At 33.8% G+C, this 18360-nt stretch overlaps 2 protein-coding genes and 1 long non-coding RNA gene across 3 annotated transcripts in view; 1 reads left to right on the forward strand and 2 right to left on the reverse strand.

The window, feature by feature from the left end:
- LOC144853917 (uncharacterized) overlaps window positions 1-4512 on the reverse strand; it is a 90605-nt gene extending 86093 nt beyond the window's left edge. Inside the window, exon 1 of the long non-coding RNA XR_013614462.1 lies at window positions 4201-4512. This is a non-coding gene — a long non-coding RNA (uncharacterized LOC144853917). The remainder of the gene's footprint in view (window positions 1-4200) is intronic.
- Window positions 1390-6611, forward strand: LOC144853913 (uncharacterized). Its single transcript, XM_078711781.1, has 4 exons — window positions 1390-1594; window positions 1770-1860; window positions 2847-2903; window positions 4720-6611. Exons 2-4 carry the CDS (start codon window positions 1776-1778, stop codon window positions 5133-5135), a joined length of 558 nt encoding a protein of 185 aa, XP_078567907.1. The 5' UTR covers window positions 1390-1594; window positions 1770-1775; the 3' UTR covers window positions 5136-6611.
- Window positions 6612-7002: 391 nt separating this feature from the next.
- Window positions 7003-18346, reverse strand: LOC144853893 (hephaestin-like protein). Its single transcript, XM_078711751.1, has 15 exons — window positions 18108-18346; window positions 17011-17258; window positions 16486-16698; window positions 15840-15980; window positions 15162-15328; window positions 14680-14803; window positions 14173-14344; window positions 13729-14003; window positions 13009-13217; window positions 12187-12331; window positions 11436-11648; window positions 10847-11057; window positions 8893-9716; window positions 8473-8592; window positions 7003-7781 (listed from the first exon to the last, which is right to left on the reverse strand). The coding sequence occupies exons 1-15, from the start codon at window positions 18269-18271 to the stop codon at window positions 7576-7578; spliced, it is 3432 nt and encodes a 1143-aa protein (XP_078567877.1). The 5' UTR covers window positions 18272-18346; the 3' UTR covers window positions 7003-7575.
- Window positions 18347-18360: the final 14 nt, after the last annotated feature.

Raw genomic sequence — 18360 nt, forward strand, 5'->3', positions numbered from 1 at the left:
AAAATGGAGTGAGTTTTCTCATAAATCTAAATATAGTATATAAATAGGCCTACTCGTTATTACATTTTTCTCAGTAAATCTGAATTTTCTGATACGCTATTACAACGTTTGGAACTATGTGATCGCTAAGCATTTAAATAATGTTTCTTATCTTAGCAGAAATATCTTTAGAAAAGCACTGGCTGTATAAGGAAAACGGGAAATGAATAAAACAAAAACAATATTTCCTAAAAAAAAAATCTTCCGTTCAGTCTGTGAAGTTTATTTACTAGATCAGCGCCCTCAATTAGTCAATACAAGTACGAATATAGTACTTTTGTATAATAAAAGTCTGGTCATTCATTCATAATAACAGTATAGTTATAGTCAGTATTGATGTTTAATTTAACATACAGAAACAAAACAGGACAGACAAACAAACAAGTAAAGCACAAAAAGACAAGACAATGATTAATGCCATGAAAGCACAGAAGTATAATTATTTTTGGAGTAGGATTTGTTTTAGTTTAAAAGAAATTTTGTTTAAGGTGCCATTTTAATTTTCTCGGAGGAGATCATTATATAATTTTGTGCCACTATAACGGATATTATGTTGCATTACTGTTTGGTAAGTGGATGGTGGAGGAGTAGCTAGTGTTATGGTGATAATTGTTCAGGATGTATTTGTGGCTATGTTGGTAAAGACTGTATTTAAATTATATATAATTATACTTCACACCACTTGGATCTGATTAAGTGAAAGTATAACACATATGAGAATAAATATCTCTTATTGCTGATCTCCCTTTATTAAAAAACAAAACGTATAAATTATAAAACAACTGCTTATGATTCGACAAGAAACATGCCAACAAATTCGAAGCAACCACAACATTTTAAATAACACACATACGAAAAACATGACAGATGAGACACCCACAAGACCTAAAAATTATATCAGAAGAGAAACTATGTCTAAGCACATCACCCGCCACTTGTATGACAAGTGACAATGTGAACGTACAGTTAATAGGTCTAATGTCTTACAGGGTTCGTGTGTTTTTACTTTGGCAAGATACTGTACAATCGCCATAACCTAATGTGAACACAAGCCTTGTGAATACGTATGTCATCCACTTACATTTACCTGGTAAAAAGACCTGTCTTTATTCAATTTTATTTACTTAATTTATGATAAAACATCTATGTCGACACGTTGGACGTCGTTAGACGTTTACCAAGCATAAAAGTTGACGCATGATGTGCTGGCTGAGTGCACTAAACTGTAACAACGCATGACGCAACGCGTATGATTATGTATCTGTGAATCATAAACATTGACGCAATTATTTGTTTGCTAACAAAAACAAGGAGCGGAAGAATATTGCAAAAACGATATAGTGTACGATGTGTATATGTAATTGCTATTGGCTATATTGATCGAAGGCTCTATTCAAGTTGTACACCGTAAGAAATGTGATCAGTGCTATCGCGTTGTGTAAGTAAGCGTATTGTGAGCGCGTCTCATTTCTACTTAGGCCCATATCCAGCACATTTAAAAATGGTATAGCAAATGAGCGCAAATGCAACATAAATTGTGTATGATTGAATAAAGGTAAGAAAAATATATATTATAAGTTATATAGATAGGCTTTTTAATTGTCTTAATTACTTTGATATTAATGATTAGACGCTATTATTGCATCATATTTCGATTGTTGTCATAATAATGTATAATTACAATTAGCATATGCGATGCAAATAATTTATGATTCTGTCTTAATTTATAGATAAACATGTATAAAATGTCTCTCAAGAAGGTACTGAGAGTAACGGGTGTAGGGGTAACGGTGGCATTGTCTTTAACAACAGCAACATCTAGTAAGTGAACAGAATTTATTGTTTTTGTGCAAATAAATTCCAAAACAATACGTTGTTTAATTTAATTATAAAATACAGTAGTACATTTATTAGACCTAGAACTGGATATTTTTGGTTTGATTTATCGTTAGAGAAACTTCGAAGAACCATGTACTTCGTCACACACAACTAATTTATGTTTTTAACTAATGTTTTGCTCTAATAACTGAATACGGCCTATACAATTATTTCACCCCAGTCCACCCCCCCCCCCCCCCCTTCCCCCAACCACAAACAATGATTATAATTCCGGTAAATGTTAGCAAATTAATTCTCCCCCACCTGACAAAGTTTAAAACATTATAATAATCATATTATGTACGGTATTAAATTACTATTTTCGTTGAAAAATTAAATAAAATCCAATTATAACGTTTATTTATTTATTTTTTATTTTATTTATTTTAACCATATTTAATGAGGGTGATCCATCCAGCATTTGCTGATAATTTGGGACCCTCAGAACAGATACAATATGCAAAAAACAACAAGAACAGAAAAGTAAAAGAAAAACCAACAAAATAAAATTAATTACATAAGACTAAAAATCCGAATAAGAAAATTTGAAAAATAGAAAATAACTGATATGTTAAATTAAGCAAAATATAAAATATATATATATAAATAAAAATTTAGATCTACTATTTTACAATTAAAATCTGGAAAAGGATTACATAGTTTTGAGAAAAGTCATAAGTCTAGTTTACCTATATACAGTATGCCGTTGAGATGGTGTCTCTTATGGCTTGTGAATGATATCTGTTTTGGTGTTTGTACGTGTGTTTTGAGGGTGTAGTTGTGGTGTTTTTTTAATGTGGTATCGAGGGTGGTGGTTGTCTCTATGGAGGTACTGACTGCAAGGTGATCACGAATTAGAAAGGTTTGCAGAAATGAAACTACTGTATTCAATTTTATATATTACAATTTTTACAATACATCATCCACAGCCCTGTCGACGACTACAAACTCAAATTTAAATGAAAATGGAGAACAAACAAATACAAGTAAGTAATACATTGTCAATTGTTTTGTAGTATTTTGAATCTTTTTCAGTAGAATTTCTTTAAAATAAAAAAGGACATTAATTAATAACACAAAATAATATATGCTTTTATAAGGTTTACTTTGATATGCTTATATATGATATTTCAAAATCATTATCAATATTATACAACAGTATGCCATCGCAGTTACTAATACAAAAATACAATACAGTATCCATATTAATAACTCTAGTAAAAATTACAAAACTAATGAATATTCATGAGGCGTACGCACACACAAACGGACTAGTTACAATGTTATAGATGGCCATAAACTCTGACTATGGAGCATTTTTTTGTTATTAGATTGTAATTTTCATGGTCTTTGTTTATGGCATTGTGCTATTGTACGCAATAGTAGCATTAGGTATATCATGCTCTATCGATCCACTTGTAAACCCAATATATGCAGGCGTCAGAGCAATTTAAGGGTGGTAGTATTGTCGCGAGTGCTATCCACGTAGATATTCTTGAACCTCAGAAAAGTGCTCTTTGCCTATAATTCAACGTTCTCTCTTAAGTTAATTTAATTAGTTAATTGTTCTGTTAAAACACATCTGATATTTGTCTATCTATCTTTACAAGCTGGTCAAAGATGATCACTTACAAATTCCATTAGACTCAATGATTAATAATGTACACCTAACAAATATGTATGTAAAATATTGTAGTTAGTATAAATAATTGATTTAATTAATTTAGTTCAACCATGTCAATTTATACCTCCAGTAATTGAAATGTTACATCAAAGTAATTTCTACAGAGCCTTAATTGTGAAGCCTAATTAAGCATTATATAAAAATATTCTGATTAGTCAAGGGTAATGTGTTCAGTGAAATTATAAAAGCTTAATATATATTTAAACGTGAGACACCGACCGATGTTAAGAAAAGTAGTGCGACCGGGTCACAAATAAAACACGCTCATACAACATATCCTCTTAAATTTTATACTATGAAGTAACCCATTTAATTTTGACGCGACAAATAATTTCTACCACCTAGTAAAAGCTATGTTAATAAGCAGTATTATTAGGAACTACTTTTTACATAAAGGACAATATTTTATTACATTTCCCAAGCATTGAGTCAATAAATTGGTAGCTGGTAGGAATAATTAATGAAAAAAAAGACTGCTATAAACAAGGTGTTCAACGCTGAGGGAGCTCATTATAGTACAGTATCAATCATATTATTATTAATAGCTATAGTGATGTAATAAAGGTGTAGTTTATTTAAGTAAAAAAATGCGTACTTACCACACTTGTTTACGTCCTGTGTAAGGTAGCGTATATCCAAATTTTCAAACAGGCCCAATAGGCCTAACATCTCCCTCATATAAATCCACATCGATGAAGTTTATCATAAACATACTCTTAATTAACATCAACTTGTGTCTTTCTTATCGTGACAGTAATTCCCTTATTGCACAGTATAATCCAGAAAACAGCTACCGGTACTTGACATACATCATGTATTGTAGGCAAAGGCCCCAAATACCGCGGAAAATAAACGTTTACGATTCTGCGTGCGAGAGTATTAACGATCAGCAGATACATACTGTACTTCAGTAAAAGTCGGAACTCGGTATGTAGGAAAACAAACCGGTCTATTGTTATTTAAAACAATACCGTTGAATCAAAGCAATGTGACATCAGCTGCCATAATTATATGCAAAATGTTCCTATTCCTAGTCAATATTTGTTTAATTAGGAAAAGAATGCGGTACGGATCTGTCTGAAAAATATATATTTAACAATTACATTGTTAATTTGCAGGTCTGACGTGGTGGCAGATATTATTACTCGTAATCGGTGGCTTTCTGGTGTTTACTTGCTGGGGTTGTTATTTCTTCTTAAAACACCGCGAGAAACAACAAGCCAAGTTTAAGCCAATCGCAACATCCAACGGTGATGATCCTCGAGTGCGTTCAGACTCGAATACAGTAAAAATGGAACCACCAAGAGCATCTGCTGATGAGCAGAACGATGATGTCGAAATACAATTAGACGCGTCTGAACAGCCAGCAGGGCATACGACGCGCGAGGACTCTGATAAACGCATTGTGGCACAGGATGAAATTGTTATCGAAAATGTTGACGAAAGTCAGCCAATTGCGTCAACATCTGATTATCAATATGATCGTAGGGACACGGCAGAGCGTGTGGCAATGGACGATTTAGAATATCAGTGACGTCATTTACATTTTTTGGCGATCTGAGAAATTAAAGAGGCGTACGTACGTGATGTATCGTTACCGTAGTAGGCCTATACTCTACGAATGTAGGCCTATACAAATTAAAACAGAAACACGCGGTGTTGTGCGCTGTAAGACGCATTGTGCTATTGGAACACAAGTTAGATGTTTTGTTACCCAGTTTGACTATGGATAATGCGCATGTTAATGTTGTACGATATATTTATTAATTGTCAATGTTAAAGTAATTTTCTATTTTCTATGTATGGTTGGTGCACTTAAATAATGATATGTTCTCACCTTCAACAACCGCTTCCAGTACATGGATAACAGTCGGTTAAGAACAAATGTTTTTTCATCAGTCTTCTTTTAAGAAGTTTACTCACATAGTTACAATTCGGATATTTCTGTTTTTTTCTAGTAAAATGGTGTTCTGCAGAATTTGTTTTTATAATAGAAAAATTAGGCAGAAATCATAGTAGGCCTGCCGTCATTAATGTGTAGTTCATCGGTACTAATATGATTGGAAATCGGTTCATGAAATACTTAATGAATTTATCTTGTTATTATATTTTATTACTGTAGACAATTTGGTGTTTTGTCAAAACAGTTACTTGTTACGACACTTTAGGTAGATAATAATGTAATGTAACTTATCATACATACCAGTATACGTAAATATAATTTATATTTTCTCTATATTATTATGTATTGCATATCTTATTACAGGATGGATACAGCATAAAGTTTGCAAATTTGTTGTATATTGAATTGAAGAGGTGGTCATTATTCTCATTGTAAGTTAGAAGACATTCTGAGAAAATCAGTTTTTCTTTTTAAATATAAACCTATATGTTGAAAATTATCTTGTATCCAACAGAATGGGATACAGTATGTACACCTTCCTGGAGCATAATAATGAAGAGTTCTATGTGGACTTTGTACAAATCGTTTGTTTTAGTATTGTGATTGATACGATAAGTAAGACTGAAGGTATAGAAACATGAAAATTCACATAAAAGTTTAATATTCCTAGCCCACCAACAGTCAGACCAATCAAAATAAAAGAACTTCTTATTCCAAGTAGTTTATTAGCAAACAAGATATTTCACTCCTCTATCGAAGTTCATATTTCATTCTTTAGATAATACAGTAAATGTTAGTAGATGTATTTGTGATAAATGTAAAGTTGTGTCAGTTATTGAATTTAGATAATCAGTTATTGAAATATTATTATATTATCACCATTAGTTATACTCACTACAAATACAAGGTTTTAAAAGACATTCCTTACCATATTGCATAGGCTATAGTCTTAAGGAAACTTCATTATTGAAAATGCAATTAAAATATTCATGTCGCAAACAGAGTGTTGTAACATTTTGGATCACCGTGTTCAACTCACCAACAATCCCGGAGAGGGACAGTGATATATGTATTAGCGTTAATCAAGTGATTTTAATAATATTAATTAAAATAAAATGAATACCGAACATATAAATCGCTCTTTACCGGAGTCTCACAGCGCAAGATGATAAGAATAACTACTGAAAAAGGTGAGTTTTCATGTGAGATTCAAATTGAAAAGAAGATGGAGTGTAACGGATGGAATGAGGAAGTTGGTTCCAGATCTCTGGTGCCTGAGAAAAGAAGCCCTAAGCAGGAATTTAAGGTCGGTTCTAGGTGGTGTTAACATAAGAGGATCTCTTTCAGAACGAAGACCTCTGCGTAGTGGAACATAACGGTTTATAAGTTTGGCAACTCTAACGCATATTCATTAGCATTGTACATAATATCGTAAGTTCAGTTTTTACATTAGGCATTTTTACTCATCGGTAAATTTAGTTTGGCACACAATTATCAATTACTGGTAACATAACAATTTATTCATTCTATCAATTATTTAGCATAATGACAAATGTCGCGCGCTATGGCTCATTTAATATAATTGATTTATCTATATTCTCATATTGTTATATCGATCTCAATTTACTTATTCTGGTTAATTAAAAACATACTGGCAATATCTATGACGTCATAAGATATACAAGTTATTACCATTGCAACATCACCAATGTACAGCAATTAATTTACTAAAATATATTAATGAAGAAAACACACATAAGTTATACAATTTGAATTTACTAAGGTAAATGACGTCACAAAAGAAAATTACTACTGTAAAAGATAATAATGACGTCACTAAAAAATATACATAAGGTATAATTATATAGCAACATATAGAACTTACATAACTTACTAAAGGAATAATGTAAAATCATTATACATCTTATACAACTAAATGTTACTGAAAGATAATAATTAATAAAAATTAATTATAATGTTTACTCACACTTCATTTGAAATTATACACAACTGTCCATTTTACCATAAGAAACTACCTTATTTCATTTTCATTAAATTAAACTTATTTATCTTATGAAAATGCATTGTTGGTCTGTCCCCTATTATTGTAATTGACTGATCCTTCCTTTGTTGGTGTTCTCCAGAACAACCAAATGTTGATACCAACACTTAAGAGCAACAGTGCACTAACTATTGAAACTGCAACGATCAAACCAACATTATCATCATCTTCTTCTTTGATTGGAATAGGTTTCTGAGTAGTTACTGGAGGAGCAGCTAAAGTGAAACGAGAGAGCAATTAAAACACATCGTAATAACATGAAATCGTGGAATATACCACATACACGTGCACTTAACAATATTGTACATGTTGTATTACAACCGTAATAGTAGGATATTTATTATTATTATTATTTATTCAGGCAAAAGATACATTTTACAAAATATAATACAAATCAACAAATTAAACAAACACAACGCAAAAGAAAATATAAAATCATAGTCACTAGCTGCCAGGAAAGCACAAAAGCAGCCTAAGCCACTGTCACCAATTAGGTGTGTACCTCCAACCAGTGACAAAGCAGAAGATCCCGGACTCGAATATCGGTTGGGAGGGCTTGTCTCAACCTCACAATCATAAATGTTGAGTTTCAGTTTCAAGTAACATTTATTTCTTCTTTTAAATAAAACGAAGACATTTGACAAAAATAAAGTATTTAAAATAAATAATTAATATACTTTTGCTTCAAATAAAAAAGAAAAGGCAAGAGCCCTAGAATGTATACGTATGGACGTTAGAGTATAATACAGTCTCTGGGCGGTTTAAAGTTTTTCAAAATTACTGTAAAATCTGGATATAAAATGTATTAATAACCGATAGTACCTTGTGTTAGTAGCAGTCCTTACTTACTTACTATTAGGAATGTAGATGCATGTTTTATATATTGATAATATTGTGTAGACTTACTCGGTTTTTCGTAAACTATATACGTAGTTTCCATTCCAGCCGCTAAATGATCGTTCACGTGGCAGTGCAATAACCACCTACCTGGATCATCAGCTAACATCTCCATTGTCTGGAAAACACCTTTAATGCAAAATTACAACAACAAAGAGTAAACTGATTACAATAATCAGTACAGGGGACACCGTACCAAATTAAATTAACTAGGGATAAATCTATTAGGAGGACACTTTGTCATGTTCGGAAGGTGTCTCATCATTTTTTAATGTAAACGTATGTTTGTATGATGTAGTATGTTTAAGCGGATATTAGCCCTTGATGGCATTTGAAGCAATAAAGAAATTGAATTGAATTGAATTGAATCCGTTGGGTTCACATATTATAAGTGTCTCATCGTCTGTTCAATTGCAGAATTAAACCTACCTGGATATAGCTCGAAAACATCCACATTTTGCTCTGTAGCATGCTTGAATGTAGCCGTCTGTCCGTGGAAGTGCACAGAATGCACGTCTACCTCATTACCTACACCGATAATATACCAGTCGACTCGTTCACCGACAACCATTTCAATTCCACGAAGGTTTCCATATAACCGACCATTTATTCCGTGCATCAGATTACTTTCTTCAAAAATCCCATCTGCTTTATCTACGCTTGATGGAGTGAAGCAGTAGGTGTTTATGTTCTCGTCCAGATACCAGCTTTTATTTTCATCTAACACAGTAAAGAGGACTGCGTATTCTCGATCAACGTCTGTCCGGAAACCGTCTTCATTAACTGTTCCAGGTTTACAGACGATCAGTGGTCCTATAAGTCCAGAGTTTATGTCTCGAACAGGGTCAACACTGGAGTAATACGCCCAGGTGACGCAACTCGAATCGGTTTCAGATGGCCCAGAAGTAGCCGGGACAACCCACTCATACATGTAAGTCTCACCTGGTAAAATTCCATCACCTTTACTAATAATACCATCATTGTATAGAGACCCTTCGTTCGTTTTGTTATGGGCAGCGCCATGTGCATGAAACGAATATTTTCTTGGATAGCTCGCAAGATTTTTGAACAAAATCTTAAATTTATCCCCGACATTTGCCCGTAAAAGAGGTCCAATCATTCCAAGGTAATCCTCATCAGGACCTCTTATCTTTTCTACTGTGAACGTACTGTCGGTAAATTCTCGGAATACAGCTTTCTTATACTTATGCCCGATGAAACTGTTGTCACGATTCACAAATACATATCCATTACTAAAAACAAACAGACGGAAAATATAACACCTATCCGAAATGTATTTTGATCTGTAGTCTAGAACTGAATTAAGACCAGGTGTGGACGACATGTACAACAACTTTCTTCTTTCTAGGTCCATTTGTGTTTTACTTCCAGCTGCCATCGAACGGCGGTCAGAAGCTGAGATGGACCAGTACACCCGGGTAACCCCCAACTCTTCGATGCACTGGGTTAATTTAAAATCGAAAACCACAAAGATGATGTGAGAGCTTTGAATCTGTCGATTATTTATTTTTAAATGCCTCATTAACGTCCCGAAATATATGCATGGTACATCCTACGCTAAATGTTCACAGAAATCTAAACGTGAAATTGTACACCTATTCGTGAGGATTAACGAAAATAATAAGTGCACGACCCGATATACAACAAAATCAATCAAAAAATCGGCAAGACAGACTAGTCGTGTTATAATTCATCATAATTATAACTCAGTCTGTCAATGTTTACTTTGCTAAATGGGACAAGGTACTGCCATGCAAATGCGGATCGTGTGAACCCAGAGGCGTTGGCTGGTGCGAAAAATTGGAGTTGGTCAAGACATCGAACTCTTCCAAAAGTTATGACATTATAACATGCTGCTTAAAATTGAGGGCGCTAAACATAACATTTACGAGATCGAATACAGGTGGCGCCGTAAACCACAGGGAAAACAAGATGTTATGGCGTGCTCTCCCTCAATAATAAATATGCATATTCATGACCGTTACTTTGAGGAAGCGAAACTAGTATAGCTATAAACAAGATGACCGGTTAGCTTAATGGACTGATTCATTATTTTAATTGTTTTATGAATTGAACAAATAATAAAATTACCGTCACCATGGCTCCGCATGAAATGCATGAATTGCGTGCCTCGCTGGCTCGCACTTTGGCAACTTTCTACCAGGATTGGTCTGAGCTAAGAACATTTTCAAAAATGGAGCAGCTAGGTCCTTATAAATTGCACTTATACTTTAAAATGTCAGGCCTAGACCCACACAAGTGGAAATCGTTGCCTTTGCGGGGTTGCACCGCATCCTCAGCATATTCCCCTGTAACCAAAGTCTAACAATGAATGAAATTAGATGAAAAAAATAAAATTCACCTTAACGGATTTGTCAATGGAATATCATGAATCCCGTCGTACATATCCTCAGAATAATCCCATTCCACCTCAATTGCCGCAATATAGTGCAACCTCTCTATACCACTGAATTCGTTAGTGTCACTAGACCCACTGCATTTGGATACATTATATATAGCTTTCATGCCATTAGTAAAATGATCATATGTTTGCGATTCAATTGCCCACTTTCCTTTAAAAAAAATAAAGAATATACATTTATTTCCATTTGTAAATGCTCTGTTGATAGAATCTCTACCCCAACCGGTCGGTAGCAATATTATTTAGACTGACGGAAGTTGGTTGAAAGCAAGTGAATGCTGAGTGTAGGCCTAATGGTCACCATGTTATCAAGTGTTGAATTATTAGTATCTTATAAGGTGGAGTTTGGCAGACTTTATTTAAGAAGACTTATTTGTTTGTGTCAATTGGTATACGACGCACACATTATATATAAACTAGAATTTAATTCGTCACTTTGACGAATTACAAACTTATTGCGCCTACCAGTGTGTTTTTCAAATTTTAGGCCCGTGGCAAACCTACTCCTTTACAGATATTTAGTACATACCAATTTCAGATGTCTCCATTGTAATTGTTCGTTGAATACCAGGAAAAATGACGACAGCGTCGGACCTCGTGCCTTCGTTTAGAAATGTATGGCCGTGGAAATAGACGGTGTTTTCATCAGTTTCTTTACCAAGTCCCATAAGATGCCACATGACGCTACCTCCGACGCAAACGTCCAGTCCGGGAAGGTTTGCGTACGAATAGCCATTAATTGCTTGAATTATATAACATTATGTATGTTATTTAATTTCAATGCGTTTTATGTGTTGTGTTAACGGTACCGTTATGTTCTCTTCCCTTCACATTTTTTGTTTTTTTTGGGTTTTTTTCGGTGGAAAGGGGGGGTGTCATTGTGTTACAAGTTTAACTTCTAATTTTGATCCTTAAAATAGTCTTATATAAATTGTTGATTGTTATAATATTGTTAGTAATGAAAAAATGACCAATTTAAAATAAATGTTTATTGAAACTTGAAAGTTGAATGTATTGAACTATTTAGTACACACGCTTAAAATACATGAATTATTGCTATACACTAGTGTATATTAAATTTTTAAAATAAATTCCATGAAATTGAAAACAAGAAAGGATCAGATCAGAATGAAAAACATATGAAAACAGATCTCAATATAATGTGAGGCGCGTAAATAACTAATGGTATTCAGTATAAAAATGAATATGCCAGTAAGGAGAAGCATTGTGGATAGCATATTCTCAATACGGAAATATAGGATATACGGTTTAATACTCACATGCCATTTGATTCGACAAAATAAAGGTATCTTCCTCCTTGTCAACGCCATTACAGTAAGTCGCAATGTTTTCGTCAATATGGTAGCTTAAATTCTCATCAAACGTTGTAAAGAACAGGAAATACTCATAATCGACCTTTGTGTTCTATTACAAATTAAAATATAAAATATAGATAATAGCCAGTGTAAATGATTGTATTGTTCTAGAAACAGGTCAAACTACTGTCCACAAATAAAACGCACCAAAGTCGGTCAACAATATCTCTTACTAAGGAACACATTTGGAATAATTTAACAGATTATATAAAACAATCCCTCACTTTAAGTTTGATTAAACAAAGATTAAAGCAACATTATATCAATAGAAATATTTAAGTTAAGTAATCACATTTTGTTTGTTTTTTTTTGTCTGTACTAATGTTTGTTCTTTTGTGTTAGGGTTTAAAGCACATTTTTTTTTATCACATTCCATTATCATATTATTTTTTTTATTGTATTTGTATATGATCTTATTTTGATTATGGAATAAAAATGTCGATGATTGATTGATTTTTATTGAAATATATATATTTGTATATGTCAGCTGATAACACACAAGATCTTTAATGTTAAGATAGGTTATCAATCAACGATTCTATATAGTTTAAACCATGGAGGAAAAAATAGTATTCTGTCCCAGAATGAAAATGAATTTCAGGGAACTTACACCTTTGCCCTCCTTTGAAATAAAATAAACATGAATAATGTGCAATGTCTCGGATAACATGTTTACATACTTGCACGAACATTAGTAACATGAAAGTCAAATAGAACATTGGTAACCTTTGATCCATTGCTATCCAAAGTTCCCGGTTTGCAGACGACAAGTGGGCCAACAAGACCCGTAAACAAATCCATTCTTGGGTCTACAGCCGAGTAGTACATCCAAGTAACACAGTCTTCGTTAAGAGAAGTAGGTGCAATGAATGTTGGGATTGTCCATGTATAATTACATGTCATATTCGTCGTTACGTAATTGCACTCGATGTTATCTGATGGAAAAAAATAATGAAATAATTATTGGGCCTGTATTGCGCATTAATAAGCTGTACATATATTATTATTGGTAATATTGGTTGATATTTTTACAATTTCTATTTTATTTCTCACATTTTTGAAAAAAATTACATAACCAGTCATTTCTAATACATACGGTAATTATACATAGGGCTAACTATAGCATACTTTAAGTGGGCAAGTTACTCTACTTATATTATTGTTGATATTAATTGTTATTTCTTCTTTGAAGGTGTAGGCCTACTCGGGGTAGTGTTATTACCGGTGGCGTAGCGGCTATGAGCGCACACTGGCTAAACCCAGGGGCCCTGGAGCATATTGGACCCATTAGCAGTCCCCAGAGGAAAAAAACAGGCATTAAAATATGCCAAAGAGGCTAAAAACACCCTACGCCTCCAGTGTTGGAACTTGGAGTGCCACTTAGGTTTCCTAAACCAGGGGTTTCAGTCCGATCTGTCTTACGCCACTGGTTATTACCGTACCTACCTGAACTAGAGTAAAGTTGTCCTTCATTATTTTTGTCATAGAATACTCCGTGTGGATGAATAGTCAATGGTTGAGAAGCCATATTTTTAAACATAACCCGAATAGTTTCGCCAACTTCGGCACGAATTACAGGGCCTAACAACCCCATGTGCTCTTCTTCTGGTTTTCTTGTGATCTTCTCATCGAAGCTTTCGTTTGTGTAGCCAAAGTATCTAGTTTTTAAGTAAGTTCCACCGATACGACTTTCGCTTTGGTTAAAAAATATTGCACTGTCCCTATTAACAGAAATTGTTTTTCCTTAATAAACAGGTAGATGCAGTAGGCCTTATTGTCATAACTAATATTTTACAGTTTGTATGTCGAATTGCAGACGACAATTATTTATAGACTTAGTCTTATATGTTTTTGTTTACCGGGCTTATTATTACGTTTAATTTGCCTTACTTATTTGGATCCGTAATGTCACCTCCATTGAACATATCCATCCCAGTAGGTGCATAGTTCCATTTCACATCTTCTGCGGATATATAATATTCTCTGACTTTATCATTCAGTTTACCGTCTATTTCTGCAGTTCCGCATTCACTCGAAACCGTATACAGGGCCAATGATCCAGCTATTTGAAAGAAAAGACAAGGATTTAAAAACAAAGTTAAATGATTATATTATCAACATTCTTAAAATGTAGTTTATGCATGTCTATACAGACCAATGAGCATCATCATGAATTATCATGTCCGAAAGTTCCACAGAAAGCGCAATTCAGAATCAACAGGCAGTCAAAAAAGGTAAATCATTTCAATATACAGGTGAAGGAACGAATAGGCAGCATACGGGTTCCTTTACTTAAATCCTTTAGATTAATGCGTCCTTCTAACACAATTGTATTCATAAAATGTTCTGTATACTTTTATGTTATGTTGTGTAAAACAATAAACATAAACTTCATACCCGTGTAATGCCGTGTAACTCCTGAATCAACTAACCAAGTACCAGGATTAGCTGCATACATAGTTGCCGTCACCATAGAGCCTGGGGATGCCCCAAGTCCATCAACACGTCGTCCTTTATATTCCTGTAAAATTAAATCGGTTTCAATAATTTACTCTCTCATATATGTTTGCACATGATTTACTGCATTTGTAGACCTGATCATGTTCATGTTTTAACTAAAGTTGAATTTGTAGCATGGATAATAAATAAGGTATTATCTTTACAGCCTTTACAAGTTTTTAGTTAAACATAGCATTTGAGGTCTGTCTAAATTATCAAAATGTATGTAATTTGCCCTTATATATGGACATGATGATGTCATATCACTACCATATTTGGGCACATCACACTAGTTTCATAGATGTTTTGCTCCACCACCTAAAATGGACGCTAAAAATAACCATATTTCATAATCATAGTGTGGAAATGACATTATTTACCAGAAAATTCCCATTGAAATTGAGAGTATGGATATCTTGTTCTGTACCAAAAACCATGATGTACCAATCTGCGGTGTCTCCGTAACAAAGCTCAAGTCCCGGAAGGTTTCCGTACATATAGCCGTTTATATTGTCCATCATGTTGCTATCTACGTAATCCTCGTCCTCTGAAAACGTATCGATACACAGTCATTGTAAGCTTTCCATCATAATAAAGTAGAACCAATAATTTGCTATACACCTATTTTAAGGGACACTTCCTCCTATTAAAAAATCAATGGGGAAATAGCCTACGGCCAATATATTTAGTGGACCCATTTTTTAGGCCTAAAGGGTTCTTAAGTTTTCATCTAATAGAGGTTCTACAGTATTTTATTTACAGGCGAACAATCACCTCATACAATTTCGTTTTAAAAGTGTCTATAGTCTGTAGTGTTGTCTTTTATCAGACATAGGCCTATACATGATTTTCTGTTACTACCCTTACATGCCCTTTGCTCTTTATACAAAGTCTGCATGTTTCTGCTTCAATTATCTTCAATTGTATGTGTATTCTTTGACATTATGTATTTATAATACCCTTTTATCAATAGAAGAATTCCATTACATTGATAAACATAATGTTATTGTTCTCAAAATAGTACAGTCTGGTAGGCCTACTATTTAATTTTAACAAACCTTGATCCATAGAATCATCTTTAATAAATTCATTAAAATTATCTTCGGAATAAACGCTTAGATTTTCGTCTGTTACAGTAAAAAGAAGAACAAACTCTTTATCGATGTCTTTTCTTGAACGTCCATCATCGCTAAGTGTTCCTAACAACACAGATTAAACAGACATTTAATCATAATAAAGTAAGTAAAGCAATCATTATTCAATGAATCAATCAATCTATCAATCAAGAACTGAACTAATAGTAAGCCTGCGAAGTAAGTTCCTACCACCCAGGAAACCAACTAACTAACCCGGTTAAATAACCTGTACGGCTAGGCCCAATGATAATACGCCAGCATTATTTTCGTTGGTTTCATAGCTATAGTATAAAAAAACGATAACTTGGTAAGTGCAAATCAAGACTATATTTATAGCTCCATGGTTTCATCGCCAACTTTGGTGATCAGCGACCCACTTACCCGTCTAAATAACTGACTATCTAACCATGTATCCAACACTCATCAAGCCATAAATATCATCATCAGCCTATATTATATTACCAGCTATTATAATGACTTTACCAGAAGAATTAATGCACATTTCCAATATTCAGAGAATTCTTCAGATACCCAATAATAATGTATATATACCATAAGACATAAATACCTTTCCGACAAGCAATGATTGTTCCGACCAACCCAGCCGCCTCTTCGCTGACACTCTCACGGTGAGAATGATATACCCATGGAATACAATTACTTCCGTCTTTCGTAGGCCCTGTTCTTGGATGTACTTCCCACCTGTATGTGTGCGTTTCACCTGGCTTCACTAAATCATCCTTTTTATCGTCACCTGTTGTACCGTCCTTATAAAGCGCACCTGGAAAAGACATTTTTGGATTTAATCAATTTGTTTTATAAGAACTTAAAACGTGAATAATATTTATCTAATTATGTTTGATAAACTAGATGACAAATTCATTAGGCCGTATTATAATTATGAGAACAATTACCAAATTATAATAATTATTTTGAATATACATAACAGCATCATTATTATCATTAGCTGACATGCATTGTATTTATAACTATATGTTAGTATGTTTAGTTACATGTATTGAGAGTATAAAAAGATGTTCAAAACAAATAAAATGACATTTTTTTTAAAGTGTGTAAAGTTATGAAAACAAACCTTCGGATGACTTTTCATAAAATACACCATGGGGATGCATTGTATAAGAGTGTTCTGACGCCAAGTTTTTAAAATGAATGACAATGACGTCATCAACCTCGCCCCTCAGAACCGGTCCTGTAAAACCCAACCATGGCGGAGGCTCAATTTGGGTTTTGTATGTTTCATCCGTGAATTCTCTGTACACAGCTTTCTTGTAAACTCTACCAATTCGATTTGAAGATTGTTCCAAATAGAATGATTCAATGCTATTGACAGAAAAAGAAACATATTATAAAGAGCAAAACAATAAGAACATAGCAAAAAAAATGACGGATTTGTTCACTTAGGCCCAAACATCGAAAACTAAAAGCCATGTTATAGTATTACCGAGATAGACGTTTGCTTTGGTTCAGTACAACTATCGTCGCAATGGGACTAAATTACCATTATTGACCGAATATTCATTACGACATAGACATACATATCATCAACTTTTTACTATAAATTAATCAGTAAAATTGGACGTATAGGCCTACTAAAAACCGATAACGATCGACCTTCTTCCAAATGCAAGCTTATCTTACGGTGTTTTCACCGACGGTTTATTTCGCCGTGTTAAAACTACGACTTGTGGTCGTTTCGATTGATCTTGATCGGCCTAAATATAAACAATAAGAACATAGCAAAAAAAATGACGAATTTGTTCACTTAGGCCTAAACATCGAAAACTAAAAGCCATGAGTATTACCGAGATAGACGTTTGCTTTGGTTCAGTACAACTATCGTCGCAATGGGACTAAATTACCATTATTGACCGAATATTCATTACGACATAGACATACATATCATCAACTTTTTACTATAAATTAATCAGTAAAATTGGACGTATAGGCCTACTAAAAACCGATAACGATCGACCTTCTTCCAAATGCAAGCTTATCTTACGGTGTTTTCACCGACGGTTTATTTCGCCGTGTTAAAACTACGACTTGTGGTCGTTTCGATTGATCTTGATCGGCCTAAATATAGCGGCCTACACATAAAAGAGTTGTTAGATATGGCCGAAAGAAAGAACATTTAGGTCTAAAACGGTTCTACTTGTACTTTATACTGACCTTCCATTGGCGAACGGTTTTCCTGTGATGTTATTGATTCCTAACGGTGCGTAGTCCCAGTTCTCTTCGATGCTACCCACGTAGTACACCCTATCCTTAGCAAGTATATTAATTATACATAAAGCAGAAATTAACAAGAATTTGATTATTAACCGTTGACCCATTCTGCATACAATCACTGATAGTTGGTTCAGAGACGGCAATACACTGTAGATAAATGTATACACGGTCGTATGTTTTATCTAGTGCTGCA

This window comes from Antedon bifida, chromosome 10, assembly GCF_963402885.1.
Source record: "Antedon bifida chromosome 10, ecAntBifi1.1, whole genome shotgun sequence".
In the NCBI taxonomy this organism is placed as follows: Eukaryota; Metazoa; Echinodermata; class Crinoidea; order Comatulida; family Antedonidae; genus Antedon; species Antedon bifida.

Excerpts from the sequence above, each read along its gene's own strand:
- LOC144853913 (XM_078711781.1), top strand. The coding sequence starts at position 1,776 with ATGTATAAAATGTCTCTCAAGAAGGTACTGAGAGTAACGGGTGTAGGG. Across the intron at positions 1,861-2,846 it reads TTTAACAACAGCAACATCTA|CCCTGTCGACGACTACAAAC; the intron begins GTAAGTGAACAG and ends CATCATCCACAG. Across the intron at positions 2,904-4,719 it reads TGGAGAACAAACAAATACAA|GTCTGACGTGGTGGCAGATA; the intron begins GTAAGTAATACA and ends GTTAATTTGCAG.
- LOC144853893 (XM_078711751.1), bottom strand. The coding sequence starts at position 18,271 with ATGGGTCAACGGTTAATAATCAAATTCTTGTTAATTTCTGCTTTATGT. Across the intron at positions 13,218-13,728 it reads ACAACTTTACTCTAGTTCAG|ATAACATCGAGTGCAATTAC; the intron begins GTAGGTACGGTA and ends TTTTTCCATCAG. Across the intron at positions 11,649-12,186 it reads TTTGTCGAATCAAATGGCAT|CAATTAATGGCTATTCGTAC; the intron begins GTGAGTATTAAA and ends ATATAATTCAAG.